The 26,711-nt window shown below is 35.7% G+C and overlaps 1 protein-coding gene across 2 annotated transcripts in view; it reads right to left on the reverse strand.

Moving 5' to 3' along the window:
- LOC134531058 (intraflagellar transport protein 43 homolog A) overlaps positions 1-26,711 on the reverse strand; it is a 62,483-nt gene that overhangs the window by 9,094 nt on the left and 26,678 nt on the right. The window contains exons 6-7 of one of the 2 annotated variants that reach the window (XM_063366573.1): positions 25,702-25,774; positions 5,144-5,292 (exon numbers count right to left, since the gene is read on the reverse strand). In XM_063366573.1, the coding sequence (XP_063222643.1) occupies positions 5,144-5,292; positions 25,702-25,774 (222 nt within the window). The remainder of the gene's footprint in view (positions 1-5,143; positions 5,293-25,701; positions 25,775-26,711) is intronic. The other variant, XM_063366572.1, reaches the window with a different exon arrangement.

Genomic DNA, 26,711 nt, shown 5'->3' on the forward strand with positions numbered 1-26,711 from the left:
TATTGCTCGAGAAAGGCTTCATGCTCTGCAGCTAAAGTTGATTAAACCTGAACACGATCTGTTAAGAATGGTGCTGACAAGATGGAACAGTGAGTTTACAATGCTCTCCCGCCTTGTTGAGCAGCAGGTACCCTTATCTGCAGATCTAGGAGATTCAATGGCAGTAGAAAATTTCACATTGAGTGAGTGGAAGCTTGCTGCTAATGTAGTAAGTGTGTTACAGCCAAAAGAACAAGCCACAGGAGAGCTGTGTTACTCTAAATTTCCCACTATCTCTTCCAAAATACCTTTGCTGTATGGCATTGAGGCAACACTTTCTAACTATGTTGAAGATCAAAGAAACCCTGGAATTGCATTTGCTATCTCTCTTCAGAAAAGTATTAAATCTAGGTTTCCATTGTACATAACAGTAAAAGAAGACATGATTGCAATGGTACTTGACCCACGCTTCAAAAACATTTTTCTGCAAGACCACGAAAATCTTATTTGTGTGCAGCGTATTACTTCAGATCTCAAAGTGGTTGTTGGTGGCTGTTCCAGAAGAAAATCCATCAGATACAGTTGAAGCCACCTGTTCTCTGTGGAATACTTTTGAACATCTGAAGAAATCAAGCTGTTCCTCAGTAAAGTCACCAAGAGTTGAAAATGAACTTACCATTTATCTTGGTGAAAATGTTATCCCCCGATCAAGTGACCCTCTTGTGTGGTGCCAGCAGAACCAGTCACGTTTCCCTGCTCTTGCCAGAGTCGCAAGAAAATATTTGGCCATACCAGCCACGCAGGTGGAAAGCGAAAGGCTTTTCAGCAGTGCTGGTAACACTGTTACATCCAGAAGAGAGAATCTGTTGGCCGAAAATATAGAGCAGCTTGTCTTTTTAACAGCAGATTTTAAATGTGAGCTACCAAATAAAGTTGACTGTTTTCAATAATAGGCCTATTGAAATGCTCATGTGACTACAGTGCAGGCCTATTTATTTTTGTGGATTCATTTTTGTAAATTTATATTCTATAGTGTATATGTAGACCTTTCATTTTTTTCATTAAATAGCTTATACATGTAAAACTGTTGATATTTGCACATCAAGAATTACAAAGAACTCTAGAGGAAAGAGTAGGGTGGGCCCAATTTATTGTATCTAAAATATAGTTGAGGAAAACTTCACTGACACCAAATTGCAATTTTGAAATAAGAAAAAAACTTAATTCTCGATCTCGTCTCGATTCTCGAGAATTTTAGTATTTCTGTCTCGATCTCGTCTCGGTTTTTGAAAAGGACTTCTCGCGCATCTCTAGTATATACGTAACATATAATTTGGATGAAAGTCAGTCCACAACAAGATTACAGGAGACAAACAAATATGACACAAGACAGGAAAACTGGGGAAGGAATCCACCACATCTGTAAGAAGCCTGAAATTAATCTTGGAAATAATGGAAAACTGAAATCAGAATGGATGGGGAGGGATTCAAAACCAGGTCTTCTAGAATGTGAGTTCAACATTTTACTGTTAAGACAATTTGCTTTGTCTGATCAGTTGCTAGTCACGGATCAAAAATGTTTCACTTTTGTGAGATTTGTGATATAAATATAAAAAGTGAGCTTCGTTCATGCAAATATCAGGATATTGCTTATAATTTTACTATAGTAAAAAAGTATAAATAATAAAGTTTAAATAAAATGTTGCATTTATTTAAAACCTAATTCACAAAAAAAAATCTTTAATGTTGAAATTTCTTAAGTGTTAATGCATAGTAAGCCTGTTAAATTTTAAAATACATACATTAATTATGCTGAATTAACCTTGATGAAATCACACCTACTTACTATTCATTTCATAAAGAAGAACTTTAAAGAAAATTGTCAAACAACTGTCTAGCTCATTTCCATTTAGATTTTTGTAATATTTTACTTTTCCACTTTATTTTAATTTAGTTTAATGCACAGACTAATTAAAATCAATTTTCTACCTGTTTCACTTCATTACAGATACCTAAATTAATTTAAAAATTAAAAAAAGGCTTTATTTTAAATAAAGAAACCAGGTATCAAATTTATTTCATTATATATTAGTAGATTAGTAGCTATGTTTAGTACTAATGAAAAAAATTATCTTTTCCCCTCCCGTCTTTTACCACACGGATGATTTTGTGAAAATTCACAAATACAGATTTAGTAAAACAGCTATAGCTGTTCAAAATCATCATGTTTTAATTACATCAGGTGTAAAATTCCAAAAAAATTTTAATAACATTCATTTATGTTAAATTTTAATATTTTCTACCAAATAAAACATTATAATTTAGTGAATTACATAATTATTTTTTCTTAAAAATACTCACCCCTGTTACAACTTTAGAGGTGAAAGTTTAAGATACATTAATTAGGTAATATTCACCAAAATCTTTCATTATTTGATAAGATTATTAGATAGGACTAGGGTTAAATTTCGGTAAGTGGTAAAAAATGAGTTGGTAGATTTTGAATATTAATTAAATAAACCTGAGTACTGTACTGTACTTTCCACTTGATAAGATTCTGGATTATCAATTTAATAATAAAACCAAAAACTTTTTTCAACCCCTTAGCAGTCTATCTAAAAATGGTATAAAAACATGGTATGAAACTCATTATGTAGGTTATTCTTGCTTATTTTTTTATTGCCTGCTTGATTTGCATGTGATCTATTATTATAGATATGAGTTAATTTCCATTCACCCTTTCTTACCTTTTGCTTAATTCACTTAGAGATATTATTTAATACTGTTACGATTTACCGCGGGGTTCGTAAAGGATATCCCAATTAAAGATTTTATCACTATACAGATTTATTGATGGCCACTACTTATGTCACAATTAATCTTATATAATTGCCAAATAATCAATTGCACATAAAAATGTTGCCTCCTCCAGTCACTCGTTTCTCACAATCCACACACCTCGCTGGGCCGCACCTCTGGCGCAACTCTCGCCGCAGCGCCCCTCATGGATCTCCACCGCGGGACTCCGTCGCCGCACTCCGCCCCCGTCGACGCACTTGCCTTCGCCGAGATCCCACTCGACGCCTCGCTCGGAACTTCGCTTGGAACTCTGCCGCGCCCGCGACACTATAACCCGGAACTGAACTCTTCGCCCTGGAACCTTCATACAGGGACTTCGCTGCTCTATAAACCAGAAACTCCGCCGCGGGAAAACTCCCAACTCCACTGAACTCACTCACTCCCTGCCCTGGAACCTTCGTCCAAGGACTTCGCCACTCTGCCGCACCCGCGGCACTATCGCCCCTGAAGCTCCGCCGCGGGAAAGCTCCTGCCTGTACACACACACTCTCACACACTCTCACACACACACACACTCTCTCTCTCTCTCTCTCTCTCTCTCTCTCTCTCTCAACTCTCTTGCTGACGCCAACGTCCTCTTTTCATATATCAGCCGCCATTTCTGGAACTCACACGAGCGTGGCTGGTGCCAGTCGCGTCATTCCGCGCCGACACGACAACAAAAATCTCTTGAAACACGTGTTGGCGGCTCGCGTTACTCCGCAGTTGTCAGGTTTCGGATGTCAAACTAATGGCGCCTCGCGGGGTGTGAGGGCTGGAGGGAGAGGAAGCGGCGACCCAGGTGCGCACTGCACATCTCATGTTACGGCTAGCTCTGCACCTGCGCGTGACGTGGCCTTGCTAACGTTCGTAACAATACTATAAAAAAAAATAACATGCACACTTTTCACCCTCTTTGCAGTCAAATTTCAAAAAATTATAAATCCACAGTTTTTTGCACTTGTTGTAAATTCAGTGCTAGCCGAACAAACTAAATTTAGTTGGGAATGTCTGGTCTACAGAACTAACAATGCTAAAGAAATGTGTAGCTAAGGCAAATATGGCATTTCTCAACACTATTTGGATTTCTTCAAAAAATCTTTAGTTTAACCAAAACTGTTCCCAACACCTTTTCTCACCAATTGGAACTCATGGTTCAATTCAGTGACCTACCTTTATGAGTACTTAATTCACCTTGTTGAATTTTTAGACAGCAAGATTTTGAGGGTGGTGATGCTAGAGTACTTCATAAAATTGAGCAATGATGAGATTCTAGTTTTGCAATGCCAGGCAAAGTTCGTGGTAGAGAACTACAAACAAAAACTTTTTATTGGTTGGCATCTCTGGAAGGGTGTGCAAAACTCTCCGATTTAAAGACAAGGTTCAAGCTTGTCAGTGACTAGGTTCAAGCTTGTCAGTGACAGGAATTTTGCTGGACAGACAGAAAAACTGTTGAATTCTGCTGCATTTCTAAAAGCTGCAACAGGAGTGAAACTTGCTGTGACAGGCCAGAAATATTTTCTGAAACTGTCATCTTTGATGTGAGGGGATCCTGGAAAATCATTCTTGGAGAATTTCTTGTTCAATACATAAGAAATCATTTCAACAGCTCCAGAAATTGATGCTGTTAACTTACAGGATCAAGTCCAAGATGTGCCTTTACTTCGAGATCTGACATTTCAATAGTTTTCGGAGGACTACGCAACAAAACAAGCAGTTATGAAGTTTGAAATTAGGGAGTTTTGCTGTCGAAGAATGACTTTCTAAAATTCTCCAACATTGCAGTCAAGTATGTCTGGTTTCCAGTGTCCAACGTTGACAGTGAAAGTGCCTTCTCAACATAAAGCAGTACAATGAGTGACAAACACACATCTTTGCAGGCATAGAACATGGCGATAATGCTAGCAATGTGTTTTGGGGAAAACCAGTTTGCAGCAGGTAAACGTAAACTGATTTACTGAGATAGAGGTCGAAATTAATTTGTTTACTTTTTTCAACTAAATAAGCATGTGTTTCAGATCAATTCTGACTTGTTTTATAAATATATATAATCTTTAGAACTTTAACCTGAATCAATGCAAACTCAGTATTCCAGATTTAACTATAAGGTGTCATAGTTGTGTTTAAAATTATTTTTCTTGATAAATTTTGACCTAATAAAACAATTATTTACACATGTTTTAGTAATTTTTGCTCTTCTAAAAATACAGCCAAAAACAAAATACGGAAACTCATTCCCCATCAGCGCATTCCTAAATGCTTTGTGTAAACAGACACCACTGTGGTGGCAGGAGCACGGGGCCCCGACAGGTGGATGGAAGCTGACCTCCTTCACGTCTGCCTCGCCACTCAGCCTCTTGGTGAGCAGCTGCAGGTTGATGCCGTCCAGCGTGGAGAACACAGAGTGCTTGAGGAGATCCGAGTTCAGTTCCTTGTACATGGCCACTCTGTTCACAGCCATCCTGCACACACCAACTGCACTTCTGCACTCGTGTAAGCTGTGCAGGCAACACGTGGAACCCAGTGCCAGCAGTAATGTTCCAAGGTTGGCTTTTTTAAACCACAATGCTTTAAACCATGGTTTAAACCAAGTGGTTTTTATTTTAAAACAACACATGGTTTTTAAAGATATATTTTTAAATAGAATATCTTAATAAATTTTAATGAAAGGTCTAATTCCACTCTAATAACAATAGTTTGCTCATTGTGACTTACATAAACAAAAAAATATACACTAATAAAGATCTTACCAATTTAAATTATCTGAGTAAGTTGTAAATTATACCCAGCTAAATACTCCTCTAAAATTAAATTAATTAGTAAATTGTATTCAAAAGTGTAAAAAAAGAGAGGAAATTAATAATTTTTTTATTTTAAAATAATATATTCCTATTCTGTGGAAAATCCCCGACAGTACTGTAAATCCCCAATCTGTGGAAAACACCCATTCTATGGAGAATCCTCTTCCTGTGGGGAAATAACTTTTCTGTGGTTAACTCCCAGTCAGATGTGCTGATTTTCTGGACTTCAGTTCTTTGAGGTTATAACTTTTCTGGTTCAACATGAGCGGCAAAAAGCAGGCTGTTGAACATGTCAAAACCCAAAATATATAATGTACTAAAAAAAAAAAGATGGTTTCAACAAAAAAAAACACGTTTGGTTTTTTAAAGAATTTTTTTTTCCCAACCCTGAGTATAAACATCTGTTGTAGAGCTCTTATTACATCCCTAATTCCATTTCATATCACACAGCTTGTAGCATTGCAGAACCCTGCCCTCCCAAATAAATAATTTTCTTTTAAACTTCTTTCTGTATAAGTAAATATAAATAAGTCAATGTTTTTAGGGTGGTGTGTATGTTATGAGAGAGTATAATCAGACGCTATGGCTATTAATATGTTATTTTCGCTTGCTATGTGTTTTAAGAAGGTATTTTGTATTTTAACAGACGTTTTCTATCATTAATTTTTATGTAATTATTCACAAATGAGCCGTTGTTCTAGATTTTTGCCTGTTTAGGCCTAATTTTTCAGGTTATTTCTAAATGATTTTAATTTGGTAAAGTAATTTTTATTATAATTGCTGTTTATAATGTGCATTAACATGTTGGATGTTTCTAGAACATGGTACTGTGTCTGGGCTGGTGTTATGGTTAGAAAGAGAGGCATGAGAGGCCTGTAAGTGTAAGTGAGAAAGGAACAGTGCTTCCCCGCCAACCGAGATAAAGACGGTAATTCCCCCCCTGCATGGGAACTGTGTGATAACTGCTCTCTCACGGTGTGGGAGAGAGAACGAGAATGTAAGTCCCCGATTTCGATGTGAAATTGAAAAGAGACTGATCAGGGGAAGCCCATAGTTCTGTGTGTAAAAGGTTTTCTCATGTATTGTAACTCGTTCTCTGATTGGCTTGTATTTGTAAGAGTGTAAGGAGCGTGCGTGTGATTGGTCGGTGAGGTCATGTGACGTCTACTCCCTGCGTGGAGGAGAGTGTGGCAGGATTTCACCAGTCGTCTGTCGAACGCTGGACGAATAGGTCGCGTTCGATGGCTTCTCGCTAAATTATAATGTAATTTACGAAGAGATAATTTCACGTTGGTGGTCGGAGCCAGGCCTATTATTAAATCAACCTAATTTTCTTTTTTTTCGTTTCGGATATAACTTAACTAGAAATTGCGGCCACCTTCGTAGGCATTTTGGCTCGGGGCGAGATTCGTTTTTCGCTGGGTGCGGCCCTGTTTCAGGTCGCACCATCTTCGTGTACTTGCAGTAAAACATTACTGAAGGACTTCAATCTACGCTATTATTTTTCGGTAATTTCTCATCATGCGAGCTACCAGCAGTTTTTCGACGGGCAGATGTATGTGTGAAACGAGTGAATGAAACATTGGGCTCAATTTGTTTATGCATTCTAGTTGAAAAAATAAAACAACGAAAATAGACGCTTTAAATCTTTTTATTTTTGTAAGTAACGAACCGTTACAATTGGCGCCTGGCCGCGCGGCTTGAATTTGGACACGACCCTGAGATTAAGACGAACATTTCGGCAGCAGAGAAGAAAATATAAACATTCGTGAAACAGTTGGTGACTATGATAACCTCAAAGGACAAAAAATTCTACGACAAGTCTTGAACAGTTTAGAAGAAAACGGCGACGTGTTTCCAGAACTTTCGGCGTAGCTGAGCGGCGAATGCGGCAAGAGACGGCGCGCTGTTTCAGCGAGTGAAGTGTTCCAGAGAACCGGCGGAAAGCGGTACTTCGCGGGACAGAGCGACCCAAGGCGTCGTGGGACTTCAGGCCTGTCTCATCGCGGGACATCGTGATCGTCGCATCGCGGGACAACGTGGGATGAGTCGCCGATAATAGCAAGTGAAAAATCTAAGAGAAACTATGTTATTTATATTGGTTTTGTGAATTTATCTTGTATTTGTGTAAAATTGTGTAATTTGTGTATGTCAATATGGATAACACTAGTACCAACAGTAGCGAATCAGATTTTATAGGTTTTCAGGAAAATGTAGATGATTCTGAGCAGTCAAATCCAAATTTTGAGACAAGTTTAATTGAACAGGATTTTTCATGTCAACAGGAAGTAACTGGAAACATGGAACATCCTGCCGAAAGTAGTCAACAGAGAACAAATCAAACTGTTCATAGCCCAGTTGAGGTTATGGGGGGGTCAGACCAAATTATGCAATTACTATTGTCGATGAACCAGAAAATTGAACTGGGACAACAGAAAAACGAACAAAACAGTCAGGAAATGGCAAATAAAATTGAACTGGGACAACAGAAAAACGAACAAAACAGTCAGGAAATGGCAAATAAAATTGAACAGATACAACAGGGACAGCAGGAATTAAAACAGGAAATTTCACAGGTTAAAGATGAAATTCTTAACCAGGTACGGCAGGAGTTAGTGAATACAGAGGCCAAACTTAATAAAGTACGAACGGAAGTAAACGAAAAAATTTACAATTGTACACAAAGGGTCGAGAAATGTGAGTTGGTAATTGATAACTTACAGACTGGCCTAGAAAGCTTTAATGGGGAGGTGGGCAGTGTAAAGGAAAGTGTAGGAATAATTAAACATAATATACAAGAACATGTTGAAAAAATATCGGCATTACAGGAAAATATCAGTCAGGTTCAAATTAACATGGATAGGGACCACAATGAGCTCATTGAAGTACATGGTAAAGCGAATGCGAATGCTCGGGGTATTCTATTAAATGAAAGAGAAATTGAGGATGTCAAAAGCAAGTTTGAGGTTAACGTTGAAAAGGTTTTGATGGAAAATAGGAGGATTGGTAACCAATTTGAAAAGTTTCGAGACGAGGTTGGGCAGGAGTGTTGGAAAAAAGTAGAAGAAAAATTGGGAAAAATACGGGGAGATTCTAGTGGAGGGATTAGGAGTACAGTGCTTACTGTTGACGAAGTTAACATTTTTGAGAAAAGCGTACCAAAATTATATGGGGATGACAGAGGGGCAACCCCAATACAGTTCATCACAAAGTGTGAAAAGGTTTTTGGATATTTAAAGGGTTCAGATGAACAGCAAGTAGAATTGTTTGTATCAAAATTGGCAGGTGATGCATTGCAATGGGGAATGCAAAAGGAAAATGAGTGGAACAATTTTGCAGAGGCAAGGCAAGCCTTCCTGGAAAAATTTTGGGGAATTAATGTGCAGGATGATTTTTTTGCAATATTTGTTTTCAGGGAAACACCGAGGAAGGGATGGTCCCATGGCTAATTATGTTCGCAAATTACACAGTCAGGCGAAATACCTCAGTAATCCTATAGCGGATGAGCGGTTCATTTCTCATGTGGTACATCATTTCAACCGACAGGTACAAAATTGCATCCTAGGATTAAGAGCCAAAAGTGTTGAGGAGGTAGTGACGCTGCTCGAAACTCTCGATCGACGAGATGAGCGGGAGGAGGGGCTCCGTGGCAGGGACCCAGAGTACCAGGGCAGGCCGCAGGGACCACACAGGGAGAGGGCCCACCAACCAGGTTACCAACAACAACCTCCTCGCCCAGAACAAGGTAATGAAAGGGTACCCAGGTGGAGGCGAGAACAACAGCAAGAAGGGAGGGCACCAGAAGGGCAGCGACAACCACCACAACAGGAACGACGAGACAATAGGAATTTAAACCAATAGGGTGGGAGGATCGAGCCTCAGACCCACAAGCAAATGCAAGAGGGGCAGTATCACAATGCCAGGTTTTGCAAAATTGTAATAATAAAATTACCTCACATGATAGAAATGACTTATTACATGATGTTGAAGAATTAGGTAACCAAATTGTTCAAGGAAAAATGGGTACATGTCCTTATATTTTGGGGGAAATTAGTGATGTAAAAACAACAGTAAAAATGTTGATTGACACTGGCAGTGAAGTAACTGCGATGTCTGAAGAATTTTTTGACTCATTAGGAAATAAAATCACTAAATCTTTAGCAGTGTTAGCAGTATCTAATGTCACTATAGTAGGGGCTACCGGGGTTAGAAACAAAAATGTGAAAAAGCAGGTCCTGTTAGAAGTAAAATTAGGTGATATTAGCATGTGGATTGTATTCCTTGTTATAAAAGGGCTAAGTGTTAAAATAATTTTGGGAGCTGATTGGCTGCAAGGAAATGAAACTGTTATTGATTATTCACAACAATGTATATGTTTGATGGGGACTAAAATTGCTTTTGAGGTAGATGGGAAAACACAGTCATTTCAGTTACAAATGTTAAAGGGAGAAGTGGGTGCAAATGAACTAGAATTGGAATGTAATTTTTTAGAAAAGGCATATATTACAGAAACTGAGGTTGAACAAATTTTGCTTCAAGGGGGTACAAATCAGCAGCAGGCAGAATTAAGGCAGATTTTACAGAAACAACATAAAGCATTTGCTAATTTCCCAGGTTTAAATAATAAATACAGATGTGAACTAAAAGTAAGAGAGCATAAACCTTTTGTGCAGAGACAATACCCAGTCGCTTACAATTTGAGACCTGCAGTAGAAAATGAGATTCAAAACATGATTAGTATGGATATTATTGAAAGGCGTAGCTCGGAATATTCAAATCCCATGGTAGTGGTAAAAAAGAAAAATGGAGGGGTTAGGTTATGTTTAGATGCTCGAAAATTAAACCAAATAATAATACCAGATAGGGAATCACCAGCACCTATGGAAGAATTGTTGCAAAAGTTTGAGGGTTGTAAATATTTTTCAAAAATTGATTTAGTTGCATCATATTGGCAGATACCATTAGTTGAAGATTCTAGAGCCAGTACAGCATTTTTGTATCAAGGGAAAACATATTGTTTCAAAAGACTGCCATTTGGTTTAAATGTTTCTGTGAGTCATTTTATTCGAGGATTGGAAGAAGTTTTAGGGCCAGAAGTACTGGAATTAGTAACAATTTATGTGGACGATATCCTAATTGCTACAAAAACTTTTGAAGAACACAGCCATGTAATACAATTAGTCCTTGAAAAACTACAGGAAGGGGGCATGACCGCTAACTTGCAGAAATCAGAGTTCTTGAAAGATGAAATTACTTTTTTAGGAAATGTTGTAAATGCCCAAGGAATTCATATTGACCCTGATAAGCTGGAATCAGTCAGGAACTACCCTCCACCAGAAAACCGCAAACAATTAAAGAGACTAGTAGGGTTTTTCAATTTTTTTCGTAAATACATTCCAGGTTTCAGTCATATTTGTGGACCATTAAGGAAACTTCTTCAGAAAGGTCAGTGCTGGGAGTGGGGTGAAGTTCAGGATCAGGCATTGGAAAGGCTTCAACAGGAATTGGAAAGGGAGATTTTGTTATATCATCCTAAATTAGATGAAAAATTTTACATTTCATGTGATGCATCTAATGAAGCAGTAGGTGCCATGCTTTTTCAGATAAATCAGGAGGGGGAACAGATTCCAATTAGTTTTGCCAGCAGAGCTTTAAATGCAGCTGAAGTAAATTACACGACCACAGAAAAGGAACTACTTAGTATAGTATTTGCTGTTTCAAAATTTAACACATATATTTATGGAAGGGAAACCACAGTGTTTACAGATCATAAGGCCTTATGCCACATGAGCTCTTGTAAACTTTTACATGGGCGTATTACCAGATGGATCCTAGCCTTGCAGGAGTATAATTTGAACATTCAACATATACCAGGCAAAGAACAAGTAGTTGCAGATGCCTTATCCAGAGTATAGTCGCCGCACGGTAAGTTCGTACTTTTGGGAAGAACTGTTGAAAAATGGAACTAAGAATATTTGGTTTACTATTGTGCAATTTGTTTGACAAATAAATAAACAAAATAGGACGACATAATTTATCAAGCTATTACGTTTCCGTACGTGTGTATGAATACTGAAATAATTTGTATTTGTTAATTTTATATGTAAGTTTTTAAACACGCGTGGCAACGATATTTATCGGTATGTTGGCTACACACTTGAAGAAATAGTTCCTTAGTATGTAATTTTGAACAGCTGAAATAACGATAAATATTGCTGAAAATGTTTCACATATGTTTACTTCCAGATCCTGGAGTAATATTGTTTAATATATACGAAAGTTAAGTTATTTTGTTTACAGATGACGTTGCAAGCTGTTGCGGATGAATCACCTACGTAACTGTGTGTCGGCCCGAGCCATGTTGAACGCTTGTTTTTGTTTGCTCAAAACGACTTCTGATTTTCCGAAAACATCCAGTGTATTTGTGTACTAATTAATTTTCTAATTTTAAAGGGTTGTCTTAATTGTTGCTTGTAGTGAACTATTGCTTTTACAGTGTAATTTTGTGTTAGTTATTACGGTTTGTTAGGTTATTAAAATGAATGTAAAGAAGGAGACAGCACGATATTATCGACGTGGCACGAAGAGTTACGATGTTAATAAATACAGGTCAACTGGAACAGGGTGATGTCGCAGAAATGACAGCATTTCTTCTAGATCTGGGCGTCACGACCGTGAAAAAGTGAGTGACTAATTAACACGTTATGAAAGTATGTGCGTGAAAACGTTCCGTTAGGTTGGGGCGTGTTTGTAAAATAGTGTAAAAGTACCTTCCTCGCAGCTTTCTTGTTTTGAATGTCGGGCAAATTACAAACAGACACGTTCTTATATTTTCGTTTATATATTAGGTAATGTCCCACAAGAAAAACATATTAAATGTAAGGGCATGTACACAGATACTAACCTAACATAACCTATCCTCAACCAACATAATGTAACCTAACCCAACCCAAATGAGGTTTATTTACATGAAATTAGGTTTGGTAAATTTTGGTTAGGTTAGGAAACATAATTGTCAATAATTAGAATGCATTTTAAAAAACTTAAGTAGAAATTCAACTCTACGTAGGTTGTTGTCATGACTTTTTGTTAACACCTGTAACCATAAAAAAATACAGCATTTGAATATATGCTCAGGGTAAATGTGCTAATGTATGCTTTTTAATTACAGGTGTTCTGGATAACGTGTTTAGTGATATGTAATTTCTCTGCTGTGTTTATATGTGATTCTTAAACATTAGTTTCATTACAGGATATAACATAATATTGATGGTAGTGATAATTTATTGCTCAGTTTCGATTTATTTAATATATTTATTTTATTACAGATTCTTAAGTTAAGTTTTTTATGGCAACAATTTCTTTTCTGCATTGTACATACTTAAGTGATATAGTTTTTATATGAGACAAACCACATACACATAAAAATACACACTTACAGAAATGTTTAATGTATAACTTAGAATTTGAATTTAAAATTTATTCTGCTTGATAGAAAATAATGCCTCTAATTACAAAACACATGTTGGTTAGCCATAACCTTTAACCGATACTTGACTCGGTTCGTAGTGCCAGAAAAGTGTTACTAACTTGGGTAAATATGTAGTTGGGCGGTATTTGCGAAAAAAAATGTTAAAAATCCGAAAATACTTTTATTTTATGCTCTTCAACGTCCTCTTTTCATTAAAAGCGGCGGAGATAAGAAATTCAAAATACTTTAGGAGATATAGAATTTTTTAATTTTGCAATACAAGACCTGTGGAACCATTCGAGCGACGCCATTTTTGTTATTTTGCTGTGTGTTCGTGAATACGCGAATCGTCAATGCGTAATTAATAAAATGGTTGATTAGGTCAGGTCAGTTACATTACTAATACTTTCAAACTAAGCCGACATTAAAAATAATGTGAATTAATTTTAATTATTCTTTAGTTTTAAATTATTTATAATGTAACTGACCTTACATAACAAACTCGTAACAAAGGATGCACAGTAATAACTCAAGTATTTTTTTTGTTACTTATTACTTGCGCAACAATATCAAAATAACAAATAAGACTTTAAAATTAGAAACGTTAAAAACTCACCTAAGTTGGAGGCGGTAATTAAACACCGTTTTAAACAATAAATGAACTAAATAATCACGTATTGGTTCGTTTGAATTCTGGCCTATCACGAACAATCACGTGACATCATTATCCAATAAAAAAAAGTAGATACTCGTACGTAAACAAGAAACAATGATAATCGCCACACTAATGCACTGGTATTGTGATGAAATTTAAAAATTCGATATCTTCTAAAGTATTTGGAATTTCTTACCTCCGCCGCTTTTAATGAAAAGAGGAAGTTGAAGAGCATACAATAAAGGTATTTTCGGATTTTTAACATTTTTTTTCGCAAATACCGCCCAACTACATATTTACCCTAACTTGTTATTTTCTATTCACAAATGACCTCTCGATGTAATGGCAGTGATGTGCCTGGCACTCACGGCTTTAGGAAACTAACAGTTTACATAGCTACCTCATACTGAATAATTTCTTAAAGTTAAATTCTTCATAAATGATACTGACTTAATTTTCATGCTTTCAACCATAGCACTTTGTGATATAGTAATCTCGAAGCAGCAAAATTTCTTTTGTAAAACTTAACATCAATTTTTATAGATATTATGTGAAGACACAGCACCACGCTGGGTTTAAACTCTAAACTATAAAAATTTGCTTAGATTTTTTTATATTTAATATTTGAATTATTAAACATGGTGTTATGACATTTTCTACTGACATTTAAACAATTATAAAAATTGCAGTGTAATTTTATTATCCATTAATTACATCCCTATTTGACAGTTACCCAACCAAAACATTGCCATGTGGTAGTCACATGGTTTTCCACATGGCAATGTTATTGTTGATATTTGGCGGAAGGATACATAGTCACCTTGAAAATAGATCCCAGCTTGAAGCAGGGCTTCCTAAAAGTATGAACTTATCGTGCGGCGACTATAGTAACAGATTCCCAATCAGCAAGAGTAAAAGAGTTTCAAATTCGCAATTTAAGTAAACAGATAAAAGAAATAGAGGAGGGTATAGAGGAATTTTCTAAGAAATTGGCTGAAGAGGTAAACAAGAATTCCCGGTTAAGTAAGGTAATACAAGAATTAGAATCTTCAGATTGTAGAAATGTAATCAAGGAAAAATTTGTAATCAAAGATGGTCATTTGTTTCAAAATGTAAGTAGTGATATTCCTAAATGGGTACTCTGTGTTCCGAATAATTTGAGAAATGAAATATGTGCTCTAATGCATAATGAATGTGGTCATTTTGGTGTAACAAAAACTGTTAAATATATTCAAGAGTTTTGTATTTTTAGGGATATGTATAGAACAGTGTCTAAGTGTATCAAATCATGTTTGTTATGTGCACAAACTAAGGTAATGAATCAAAAATGTCAAGGTTTGATGGGTAATATTTTGGCAAGCAAGCCATTAGAAGCGGTGTGTGTTGATTTATTTGGACCTTTACCTAAAGGAAGAGGTGGTGTTAAGTATATTTTGGTTATGGTAGATGTTTTTTCTAAGTACTATGTAAAATTGTATCCTATTAAAAGGGCTACCCGCTCAAGTGGTTACTGAGAAGGTAATGGACATGTATGTAAAAGAGGTAGGCATTCCAGAAAAAATAATTTCTGATAATGGACCTCAATTTCGAAGTGAGCAGTGGAAAACATTGTCTAGTATTTTGGGTATTGAGTTAGGATACACTGCGGTATACCATCCAGCTGCTAACCCTGCAGAGAGGGTGATGAGAGAATTGGGACGGTTGTTTCGAGTGTACTGTAACGAAAATCATAGCCATTGGGCAATTGTTGTAAGTCAAGTGGAAAAACTGATAAATAATTGTTGGCATGAGAGTACAGGGTACACACCTGTTGAATTTATGTTACAGGTTTTGCCTACCACGAGATTGCAAAAGGCAATTAATTTTCCTGAAAATGAGGAAATGCAGTTAAAAGACAAGTTAGAAAATGCTAGGGAAAAACTCATGTACAAAGCTAGTGTAAGAAAAAAGAAATTTGATAAAAATATTAAGCAAATTAGTTTCAAGGAGGGTGATGAGGTTTTGATTGCTTCACATAAGTTGTCTTCGCTGATTGATAATAAGATTCATAAGTTTTTCAAATTATATGATGGACCATATCAAGTTGAGGCCATTGTAGGCCATAATGTGTACAGAGTGAATCATACGAATTGGCATGTGTCATTGCTAAGACCATGGAATATAAAGTAAAATGTTGTGTAGAGAATAAATGATGTTGAAATGTTTGTATATAAAGGTGTAAATTAAGAAATATGTTTTAATACAGTCTGAAACTTTACTGTAATATCTGTACCATTTAGTTATCGCTACCATTGTAAAGTGATACTTGTATTGTGGTGTGAAGTAGGTTAGCCGAGCTGACTAGCAGCTAAAAGGGTTTTAGTTGGGCGCCCCTTACCTGTCGGCTAGCTCAGGAGTTAGGAATGATAGGGAAGTGGGATCTCTCGGTCTGTTGGACCTACATGTCGTTCTATAGGTTCGGCAACACACATTCCTCTGCCTGGAATGACAAATGGAAACCCTGCTGAGGTTTCGGGGCATTGCTTGTCTGCTTGTAAAGCCATGGGTTCCCTGCAGAGATTTCTAGACGTGTTAGTGAGGTTTATGACACAGCCCTGTTGAGATTTCTGGGCATGTTATGTCAGGATGGGAGAAGATGGTACGGCTCCGCTAAGAGTTCCAAAAATATTACTGGATGGAGTAGTCTTTCCGCTGAGATTTCCAAGCCCGTTCTCTTCATAGAATAAAAGAGTCTGGTGATCTTGGTTCTGTGGAGTATTTTACCCCTAAACCATACCGTATAGTAAGACCCTGGTAACAGGATGGCCAAATGAAATGGAGGTTTGGTTGCGTCTTTTTGAAGACGGGTCAACAACCTGCCGTATGAGGGAGATAATGGATTCACTGTTGAGAGGGGAAGGAAGTTTAAAAATGTATTTGTCATTTCTATTCGTCGTATTGTTTCTTCATATATATATTATTCATGAGATCTTCAGTAATTATTCTATTAGAAAAATCTTCATAATAATCATAATAATAAAATTAAAGGCATCAGAAGCAGAAAGGTCAAATCAGAAGCTTGGTCAGCAGTCTGAGTTAGCAATGTTGTTAAAGTTTATTGGTGCAAGTATGAAGGGTGGAGGAATTTATTGATTCATAAATGAAAGTGAGGGGGTCCTGGTAATAGAGGAGTTATCCGTCGTCGTGCAGTTGTCTTGAGAAGGCGATTGTTGTTGTTCATCGTCAATTGGGGTTAGATGTGCCAGCTAGTGTCGAGGTGCTCCACAGCTGAAGTAGGTTGTCGTCGAGATTGGTTTCAGGTGGTCAGAGGGACGTAATGCCTGCAGTCCTTGTTTCAGCTAGTGCAGCTGAGATAGTTATGTTGTCGAGATTTAAGTTTGTCAGAGTTGTTGCAGTTTGTGTAGAAGTGTCCACAGCTGTTCCAACCAGATGTGAAATATGTGATAGGAAGATTATTCGTAAACCAGGAAACACTGCTTGAAATTTGTGAAGAGATTAATTTTGAAACTACTTGTATTTTGTATTAATAAAACTAAGAGAACATTAGGGATGAGGATTGTTGACTGTATCAAAACTGAAATATCATTTTTAAATTTAACAGAAAATTGGTATTAATCTTTGTAATTTAAAAAAAAAAAAAATTGTTTTTGAATTTCTTTTATTAACAAGAGTGTAATGACAGGATGCATTGATGTCTAAAGATGTTTTGAATGTATTTTGTACAGGTTAGTTTTTCACTTTTGTAACTTTTCAATTAAATGTAGTGTTAATTTAATTGAAAAGTTGGGGGGGTTATGTAGCATTGCAGAACCCTGCCCTCCCAAATAAATAATTTTCTTTTAAACTTCTTTCTGTATAAGTAAATATAAATAAGTCAATGTTTTTAGGGTGGTGTGTATGTTATGAGACAGTATAATCATACGCTATGGCTATTAATATGTTATTTTCGCTTGCTATGTGTTTTAAGAAGGTATTTTGTATTTTAACAGACGTTTTCTATCATTAGTAATTTTTATGTAATTATTCACAAATGAGCCGTTGTTCTAGATTTTTGCCTGTTTAGGCCTAATTTTTCAGGTTATTTCTAAATGATTTTGATTTGGTAAAGTAATTTTTATTATAATTGCTGTTTATAATGTGCATTAACATGTTGGATGTTTCTAGAACATGGTACTGTGTCTGGGCTGGTGTTATGGTTAGAAAGAGAGGCATGAGAGGCCTGTAAGTGTAAGTAAGAAAGGAACAGTACTTCCCCGCCAACCGAGATAAAGACGGTAATTCCCCCCCTGCATGGGAACTGTGTGATAACTGCTCTCTCACGGCGTGGGAGAGAGAATGAGAATGTAAGTCCCCGATTTCGATGTGAAATTGAAAAGAGACTGATCAGGGGAAGCCCATAGTTCTGTGTGTAAAAGGTTTTCTCATGTATTGTAACTCGTTCTCTGATTGGCTTGTATTTGTAAGAGTGAAAGAAGCGTGCGTGTGATTGGTCGGTGAGGTCATGTGACGTCTACTCCCTGCGTGGAGGAGAGTGTGGCAGGATTTCACCAGTCGTCTGTCGAACGCTGGACGAGTAGGTCGCGTTCGATGGCTTCTCGCTAAATTATAATGTAATTTACGAAGAGATAATTTCACGTTGGTGGTCGGAGCCAGGCCTATTATTAAATCAACCTAATTTTCTTTTTTTTCGTTTCGGATATAACTTAACTAGAAATTGCGGCCACCTTCGTAGGCATTTTGGCTCGGGACGAGATTCGTTTTTCGCTGGGTGCGGCCCTGTTTCAGGTCGCACCATCTTCGTGTACTTGCAGTAAAACATTACTGAAGGATTTCAATCTACGCTATTATTTTTCGGTAATTTCTCATCATGCGAGCTACCAGCAGTTTTTCGACGGGCAGATGTATGTGTGAAACGAGTGAATGAAACATTGGGCTCAATTTGTTTATGCATTCTAGTTGAAAAAATAAAACAACGAAAATAGACGCTTTAAATCTTTTTATTTTTGTAAGTAACGAACCGTTACAAGCTAGTCATGTGACTAACACAATGGAAAAGTACCCAGTTAGATGGCAATTAGGGGTTTGCAAAGCTTCGGGAAATCAAAATCAAATTTAAGACAATACTTTTGACTTCAATTTCAGAAAAATTCGAGAAATTTGCAAGATTAGAATACAGTATAAGTCCAATCTAACATGGGTGTTTGGGGACTTAACACCTGAATTATCTTCTATCTTCTAAACACATTTTATGAGTAAGTTTACCAGTCAAGTACATAAAAAATTGATTAAAATTGTCAGCACACCGATAAGCTTACAAGGGGTACGTACGAATTGTAAAATTCATTTCGGATGAGACTCAGTGTAATAGTAGTATACCTTTAGGGGGTTCACACATTAAAATAATAAAGTGCACTGGCCAGCCAATTCTGAGAAAAAACTTTAAAAATTTAAGCACAGTTTACATGTTAGTTAAGTTTCATTCTGGCCAATGACGCAGTTGCCCAGGTGGTATCGTACTTGCTTGCCGCCTGGGCGCTCCGGTTTCAAATCTTGCGGTAATTTTTTTTTTAATAATTAAAAAACTAATTAAATAATCTGTTTACAAATATTATTGATTTAAAGATTTCTTTTTCATTTTTTTAATAATTTTTTATTAGATATATTACTTATATTTAAATAACAGTAATAATTCAATCTTTCTAATAGAAAATAATATAACAATAATATCTAATATAAAATAATAATGGGTAATATAATAATTTTTTAAAAGGGCTTATAATAAATAAGTTAGATTTTTATTCATAAATTGTATTCATATATCTTGTTGTACAAACCAGAACCTGGATATCATCTTAAAAACAATGGGGAAAAATTTTTTTTGGCAATGTACAGTTCACAAAAGATTATTGTTTACATGAACAACGTTGTTGAAGTAGATCTGTTGGAAAACATAGATAAGATAATCAAGATAAACTGGGGAAATTGTTCAAAGTTTGCAGAGAAATAAGAATGATCAAACTGTAGAAAAATTATGTACAATAGTGGGGAAAGCAAAAGAATTTACCCCATTATCATTTTCAATAAAAACCATGGAAACTGAAAGAAACGCGACTATTCATTCAGATCATGTCATAACCGGTTTCAACCAAATATTTTGTAACTGTGTGAATGGAATATTTTAAAACTTGTAATTACATTTTAATGACAAGAGTCATTATAATTTTCACGCTTTGAATGCTACACTCTAAGATTTAAGAACAGAGTGGGAATTGTCTATACAACTGTATGGAATCTGTGAGATGATACTGTCCAGAGTTGGATACACACAATTATAAATAACTTTAAACAAAAAATGTATTCAACGTCAATGAATGTGGTACGTTTTTCAAAAATATGCTTCCGGACAAAACCTATGTTAACTGTAAAACATGCTAAGGAGGTAAACAAAGTAAGGCAAGGATGACAGTGTAATTAAGTGCCAACATGGATGACTGAAAAGTTACCTTTCATGGTAATTGGGAAATCAAAAACACTACAATATTTTAAAAACATGAAGGCATTACAGTGCAAGTATGCAAATAACAAGTCTGCATGGATGACAGGTAGCAATTTTGAAGACTATGTGAGAGCTTTGTATGCAAAAATCAAAAGATTGTGCTTTTCATGGATCACTGCCCTGCTCATCCCAAAGAAATGCCTAACCTAAGAAATGTTAAAATTTGATTTTTTCCACCAAATTCAACAGCCAGGTTACAACCAATGGATCAGGGAATCATGAAAATTCTAAAACAACATTTACGTTTTAAGCATCTTGTGTTAGGACTAATAACAAGGATAAAAAGTGCCAAAACTAGTGATTACAAGATCAACATCCTTGATACCATGCATTTCCTAGTTGCTTCATGGGAAATGCTTGAATCAACCACCATTGGCAAATGTTTCAGGAAAGTACGCTTTGGTGCTTAGCAAGTTGATAAGTTAATGATTGTATTTCTCCTCACAACTCTTTTGAGGACAGTGAATGAATTGCAGGTGCTTCTACATGCAGTACTAATTGGAAAACAATTCAATAGCAACTGAAATTTTAATGCACTTTAGAAGATTATGGTACAGCTGAACCAAAAACTAAACACGATTCAAGTGCACAGTACAAAGCCTGTTTAGCAGAGAACGAGATTGATGATGAAGGTGACTGTGCTAAAGGTGAAGCTTAGGTTATTTTTTCATGGGACTCAAAATTTTCCAGATAGTGTGTGATAAGAATTTGTGGGAATGTGACCATTTTTTCAAGCATCAGTCTGAAAATGTCTTAAAACAAACAACTCTGAACCAGTATCTAACAAAACAGTAACAAATAGTAACAGCTTTTTATTGCCTAGAGTTGTTTTGTTTTGATAATGGGTTTTATTTGTGCTTATTAAATTAAAATCAGTTTACTAATATAATTGTACAGTTTTTCCAGCTTTCTGGCAATAATGAGAATAGGTAAGTTAATTTTTGAGTTAGTTCAGTATGTCATTTGAGTGAAATTTGTTTTTATATAGCAATTGATTTTAAACTGTTTCCCTCTTAAGAAGTTTTCCCTGATAATAAGCTTTTAGCATCCATTCCATTCAAAAACATCTTAAAAGGATTTAACTGCACTACTTCCTAAATTACGACCATGATTTCTTCTGTTGACAATGACGCTGTAGGCTCAAGTACCAGAAAACAGATGCAAGAACATGCAAAGTCAACAAATCTTCAATGTTGCACTGGAGCTAACACATGCGTGCGCAGTAGCACCATCACAGGGGAAGGGGAACTACTAAGAGTTATACACTAGAATGGAGCAAAAGAAAACCAAGGAGATATGTAATGAGGCACCACCAAAGGATATTCAGATATATCTCACAGTGATCATCTACACTATAATAAAACTGTAGAACCGTTGTCTGTACATTGAAAATATTTGGCAAAACTGATTGCAGGTAGGTGATGTAGGGAGTGTAACACAATACAATAAGACTATTTTTCAAAACTTTGTCTGTTTGAACACACTAATTTCCAAAACTACTAGACCAATTTTCATGGGATTTTTACAGGTAACTTGAGCATAGCTTGGGGCAACATATAGGCTTTATTTCATCAAAATTGGGTCACTGAAAAAAAGATATCTCAATTTAAAGTTTTAGGAGTTTTCTCAGCTTAGTATAGTTTGTATAAATGACAAAAGATGGAGCTTCATTCGTTGATGTTTAAAAGGCGCTTACAAAAGTTTTTGGAATTTTACCTCATTGACACAATTACCATTTAATAGGGTATTTGATTATAGTTAAAATATTGACTTAAATGTTGTTAGCTTTACAGTAAACATTTTTCAAAACCAATTTAGCCAACACATTATTCAGAAATATATATGATTATTATAAGAAATCATTAATAAAATAATTAAATTCTCATGTTTGACCACGTGATTGAAAACGCACGGGATTGGTTGAATCTGGCATGACGTCATCTGCTTGCAAACAGTAAATGCCAGTCGAAGTTTTGTACGGTGCATCGGTGTTTTCTTCAAGGTTTTTTCGTCATATTAAGTAGTATTCTTATCTAATGCTGACTAAAAGTAAGAAATTATTGTAATTATTAGAAAAAATATGATGGAGACCAACTTCATTAAAGCTGACAGTGGAAACCTCCCGAGAATAGACGCAATAATGGTCGGACTATTTTTTAAAAACAATCCCGATTTTTATGCTGCAGTTTTAAAGAACGTGAAAGTAGCGTTGTAAGTGTTATTATAAATTATTAAAATATACTTTTAAATAATTAAGTAAATTAGAAAAGCCTAAAAACATTTTATTATTGCAAACATTTTATATAATGTTGACAGATTTATTGGTTTGACCATTCAATAACAAAAGTAGGGCTCCCGTTAGAACTAATTTAAAGTGAATAAAAATGAAATGAAGTATGTATTTCAATGTATATAGATATAAAATTATTCACCAAATTATCGTTTTGTGAACCACAGTTATGTCAACATTACTTTAATAGGTAAGAGTTCCGTATCGCATATCCAAATTGGTCTCTTGCTATGGATGGCATGACCCTGTACATTTTTGTTACTGTGGTACATAATTTTTCTGTTTTAGTTCGTCGAAAGATCCTGGATATAATCAAAATTTGTGATAAAATAATTACTAATGGTCGTAAGTTGAATGCACGATATATTTCACTTTTTATTCAAATCAAGATCATAATTCATTGGTAGATCACAAGTTTTTGTTTTATGCAGTATATTTCCAAGTACTAAATTTAAACAGCAAGCATCATTTACCACAGGATCAATAAATATAGGATCATGCCATTAGGGATAAACCTGGATACGTGATACGGAACACATGAAAGCATTAGTACTTGCTGCTATATCTTTCGGGTCTCTGCGAGCGAGCATTAACCACTTTTGTACGATCTTACAGTTCTTCGGAATGCTCACAAATATTTTCTCCTGTGTTTTAACGGACGTGTTAGTGCATTGTGGCACTATGCACCATTTGTAAGCCATTTCACATAGTAAGAATATCAAAGTTCTCACTAGCCGCATTGCGACGTGAAAGCTGACAGTTTGTTTACAAGCATGTGACGTCATGACATCAGGTGATCTGCAAACATGGCATCTCACCGTTTTGGTGGCTTTTTTATTCATTTAAACTTTGATGGTGATTTTCATAGAAAATAGATAACTTCACAAAGAATTAATCAAATTGCTTAGGTATTATGTCATAATGAACAATTTTAGACATTTACCTAAAACCTGTCAAATACCCTATTGTTTTACCTCAGTAAAAGAAGTATTTTCATAAGTTTACATCACAGACAGAATTAAGTGAATTTACAAATAAAATTAACATTGAATTTACTTGGCTAGGATATACGGATTTACTGATTTTGCTCTGAGTTTTGCATATTAAAAACTTAACAAATTTTCTTTGCTTCTTTCAATAGGTTTTATTTCTATTTGACTTCTTGTCTAACAGAAAATAATTTACTGAATTTGCTTTGTGATTTGTGTAGCTACTTATTACATTTTGAAACATTTTTGAAGTTAGAAATATATAAATTAGTGTTTAGGGTTCTGTTTATAAATAAAAGCCAGCTGAATGAAGTTTTTTGAAAGTCATTAAGAAATGAGGATGGGAAATCCTATACGGCACACTGTTATTTCAAATAAAGATGTGATTGTATCAAATGTCCTTAAATAAAGTTAGGTATGTATTTGTAAAAAGATGAAATTATTTCATTATTCTTAGCATTGCTTTAACCATAGTAAATAAAAGTGTAAAAATGGTATAAACTTAGTTGAATAGGCACAAGTATAATTTTTTTAAATTATCTACCTAATAAAATGAAAAGGAGGCAAGTGTGATTTCATTAAAGGTAAAATATATACTCTCTTATACAGTGTAAACTCTATATAACGACACTTAACGGACAGAGCATTTTTCGGCGTTATAGAGAATGGTCATTAAATGGAGAAAAATAAAAGATATCATTTTACTATTCTGTAATAATATGTATTTACTAATATAGTACACATTTTACATGTCTATAAAACCATGATAGCATCGCTTGATCTAGATCTTCCTATAGAGGTTTCTTTAATTTCTTAGCCATCCTCCTCTGCTTGCAGAATTTTTTCTTTGTTTTTCCATATTGTAGACACGGTAGAGCGGCTAAATCCAAAGCGTCTTCCAACATCACTGATCTTTTCTCACGCCTCTATTGAGCGTATTAATAAAACGTTTTTGTCAATACACAAAGATTTTCATATACTCACCATCAGGGGCGTAGCCAGGGGGGGGTTTTAGGGGTTCAAACCCCCCCCCCCCCTTAGCACCAAATCTTTAATTAATTTCTTAGTCATCACTCAAACAAATTTCATATTAAAATTAATAAAATTTTTACCATTACAATATTTAAATTTAAGTACCGAAAACTGCTAAAATAGCACTATTTTACACCTTAAAATCCAAATTTTCCCGGAGGAGGTCCCCTGGACCCCCCACTTTAATACGGGGAGGGGGAGGGGGGGGGCATGCTTCTTAACACCCCCCCATACACAAATCCTGGCTACGCCACTGCTCACCATGTTTACAGTTCGAAAGTCTGTAAGCAACTGCGATAATGGTAACGTGTAACAACTTGACAAAAGTCTAGTGACCGAGGTAAACATGTGCAAGTTCTTCATACAAAAACAAGAGACAAAATTTCTTAGAATCTCCGGTACGTCAGTCGAAGTAAACACATGCTAGATAATACAACAAAACAGCAAACAAAATAACGTACACAGCTGCAGTTCTTATCAACTTCGGTAAGTTAGAAAGTACTGCTTAATGATTTATAATGTTGTATTGTTGTCGTTAAATAGTGAGCGTGACGCTATATAGTGTATTATTGTATAGAAAAACCAACCAGTCAAGCAATTGCAACGTTTTAAGGAGTTTGTCGTTAAATCGAGTGACGTTATAAAGAGTTTACACTGTATATACACTCTAAAACATAAAACTTTAAATCAGATAGTTGATCTATACTAAAAATTAAAATGGCCTACACATATCCCTTTAAAAAAATATCAATCTTAATTCATTTGTTATGAAAAAAATCTTTTATGCACCTGACAAATTTATTGTGTCTTAATTTTTTTTGTAAAAATGTTTGGAATTAATCACATACTTTTCTTTCAAAAGTAAGATTATAGCAATATACTCTGAAATCGTGCATGCAAACCACTGGTTTAAAGCTAGTCATTCATATAGATCAAGGTGAGCACTGTTTCACTATCTGAGACACAACATATTTTCTTGGATATTATTATGCCATTGTACTGAGATTGCCATGTCACTGAAAACATGCAAGTGAGCCTGAACCTCACATGTCTGCAATGTGAGAGACCAGCACTTCGAGAGGACACTTACGATGGAGCATCTGCCACCTGCAGACCCAGCTCTTCTTCCTGCAGATCATCCAGGTCTGGGATGACAGGAATGTCTGGAACACACGACGTAGCTAGACAGAGACAGCAGAGTAGCAGGAGGGATGAGTGTGCTGCGGCTGGCCAGCTCAGCACGTGGACCGAGAGCAGGGAGGACATCACACCCTTTAAGGCCATTCTGCACCCCACCAGCTCCCCTTCCAGTCTAGTTACATGCACATCCCACCATGGAGCAGCAGGTATCCACATCATGTTTAGTTTAGCCTGTTTGGCAAGTCGATTTAAACCTCAACTATAACAGTTTGTGTTTTCTACCTACGAGTAAATATGGAGATAAACTTCAAACAGATAATTTAGGCCTAAAGTATTATTAGCATCATACTAGCAAGTGTCACATGCTGAACAAGTTGCAAAACATGAGAGGAGGAAATGGTGCTTATGAGTAAAGGCTGAAAACTATTTTTTACACTACAGCCTTCCACAGAATAAGAGTGGCCACTAACTTGTTAATTGCAGAGATCATCCCACTATTTTATAACAGTATCACATCTCCCTGATGTTGAAGGTATAAAGGTAGAAGTCTAGTGTTCACAGAAAAAATAAGACAATTAATTTTGGCTAAAAAATTCTTGAACATACATTATATCTGTAAGTGTTTGTGCTTCTTGTTTGGTATTATTTTTTTCTTTGGATGATATCTTTGCCTATTAATTCAATTATACTGAAACCACCACTTTGTGTTTGTTTTTTTTAAGTTTTAACATATATTTCATGTTTTGTTGAACGGGCAGTGAATAGGAATGGCAGCTAAAGGACTTACGCAGGTATTTCGCATTAGCTAAATATAATGAATTTTGGTGTATTAATAATTTTCTACCAAATTATGTAATTGTTCTGAACTTGTAAGCCAATCTGTGTGTAGCATTGCACAATGAGGATTTGTTATATACATATATTTTTTTGGGTCATAAGAATATTGATTAAGAATAACTT

This window comes from Bacillus rossius, chromosome 3, assembly GCF_032445375.1.
Source record: "Bacillus rossius redtenbacheri isolate Brsri chromosome 3, Brsri_v3, whole genome shotgun sequence".
NCBI classification, from domain to species: Eukaryota; Metazoa; Arthropoda; class Insecta; order Phasmatodea; family Bacillidae; genus Bacillus; species Bacillus rossius.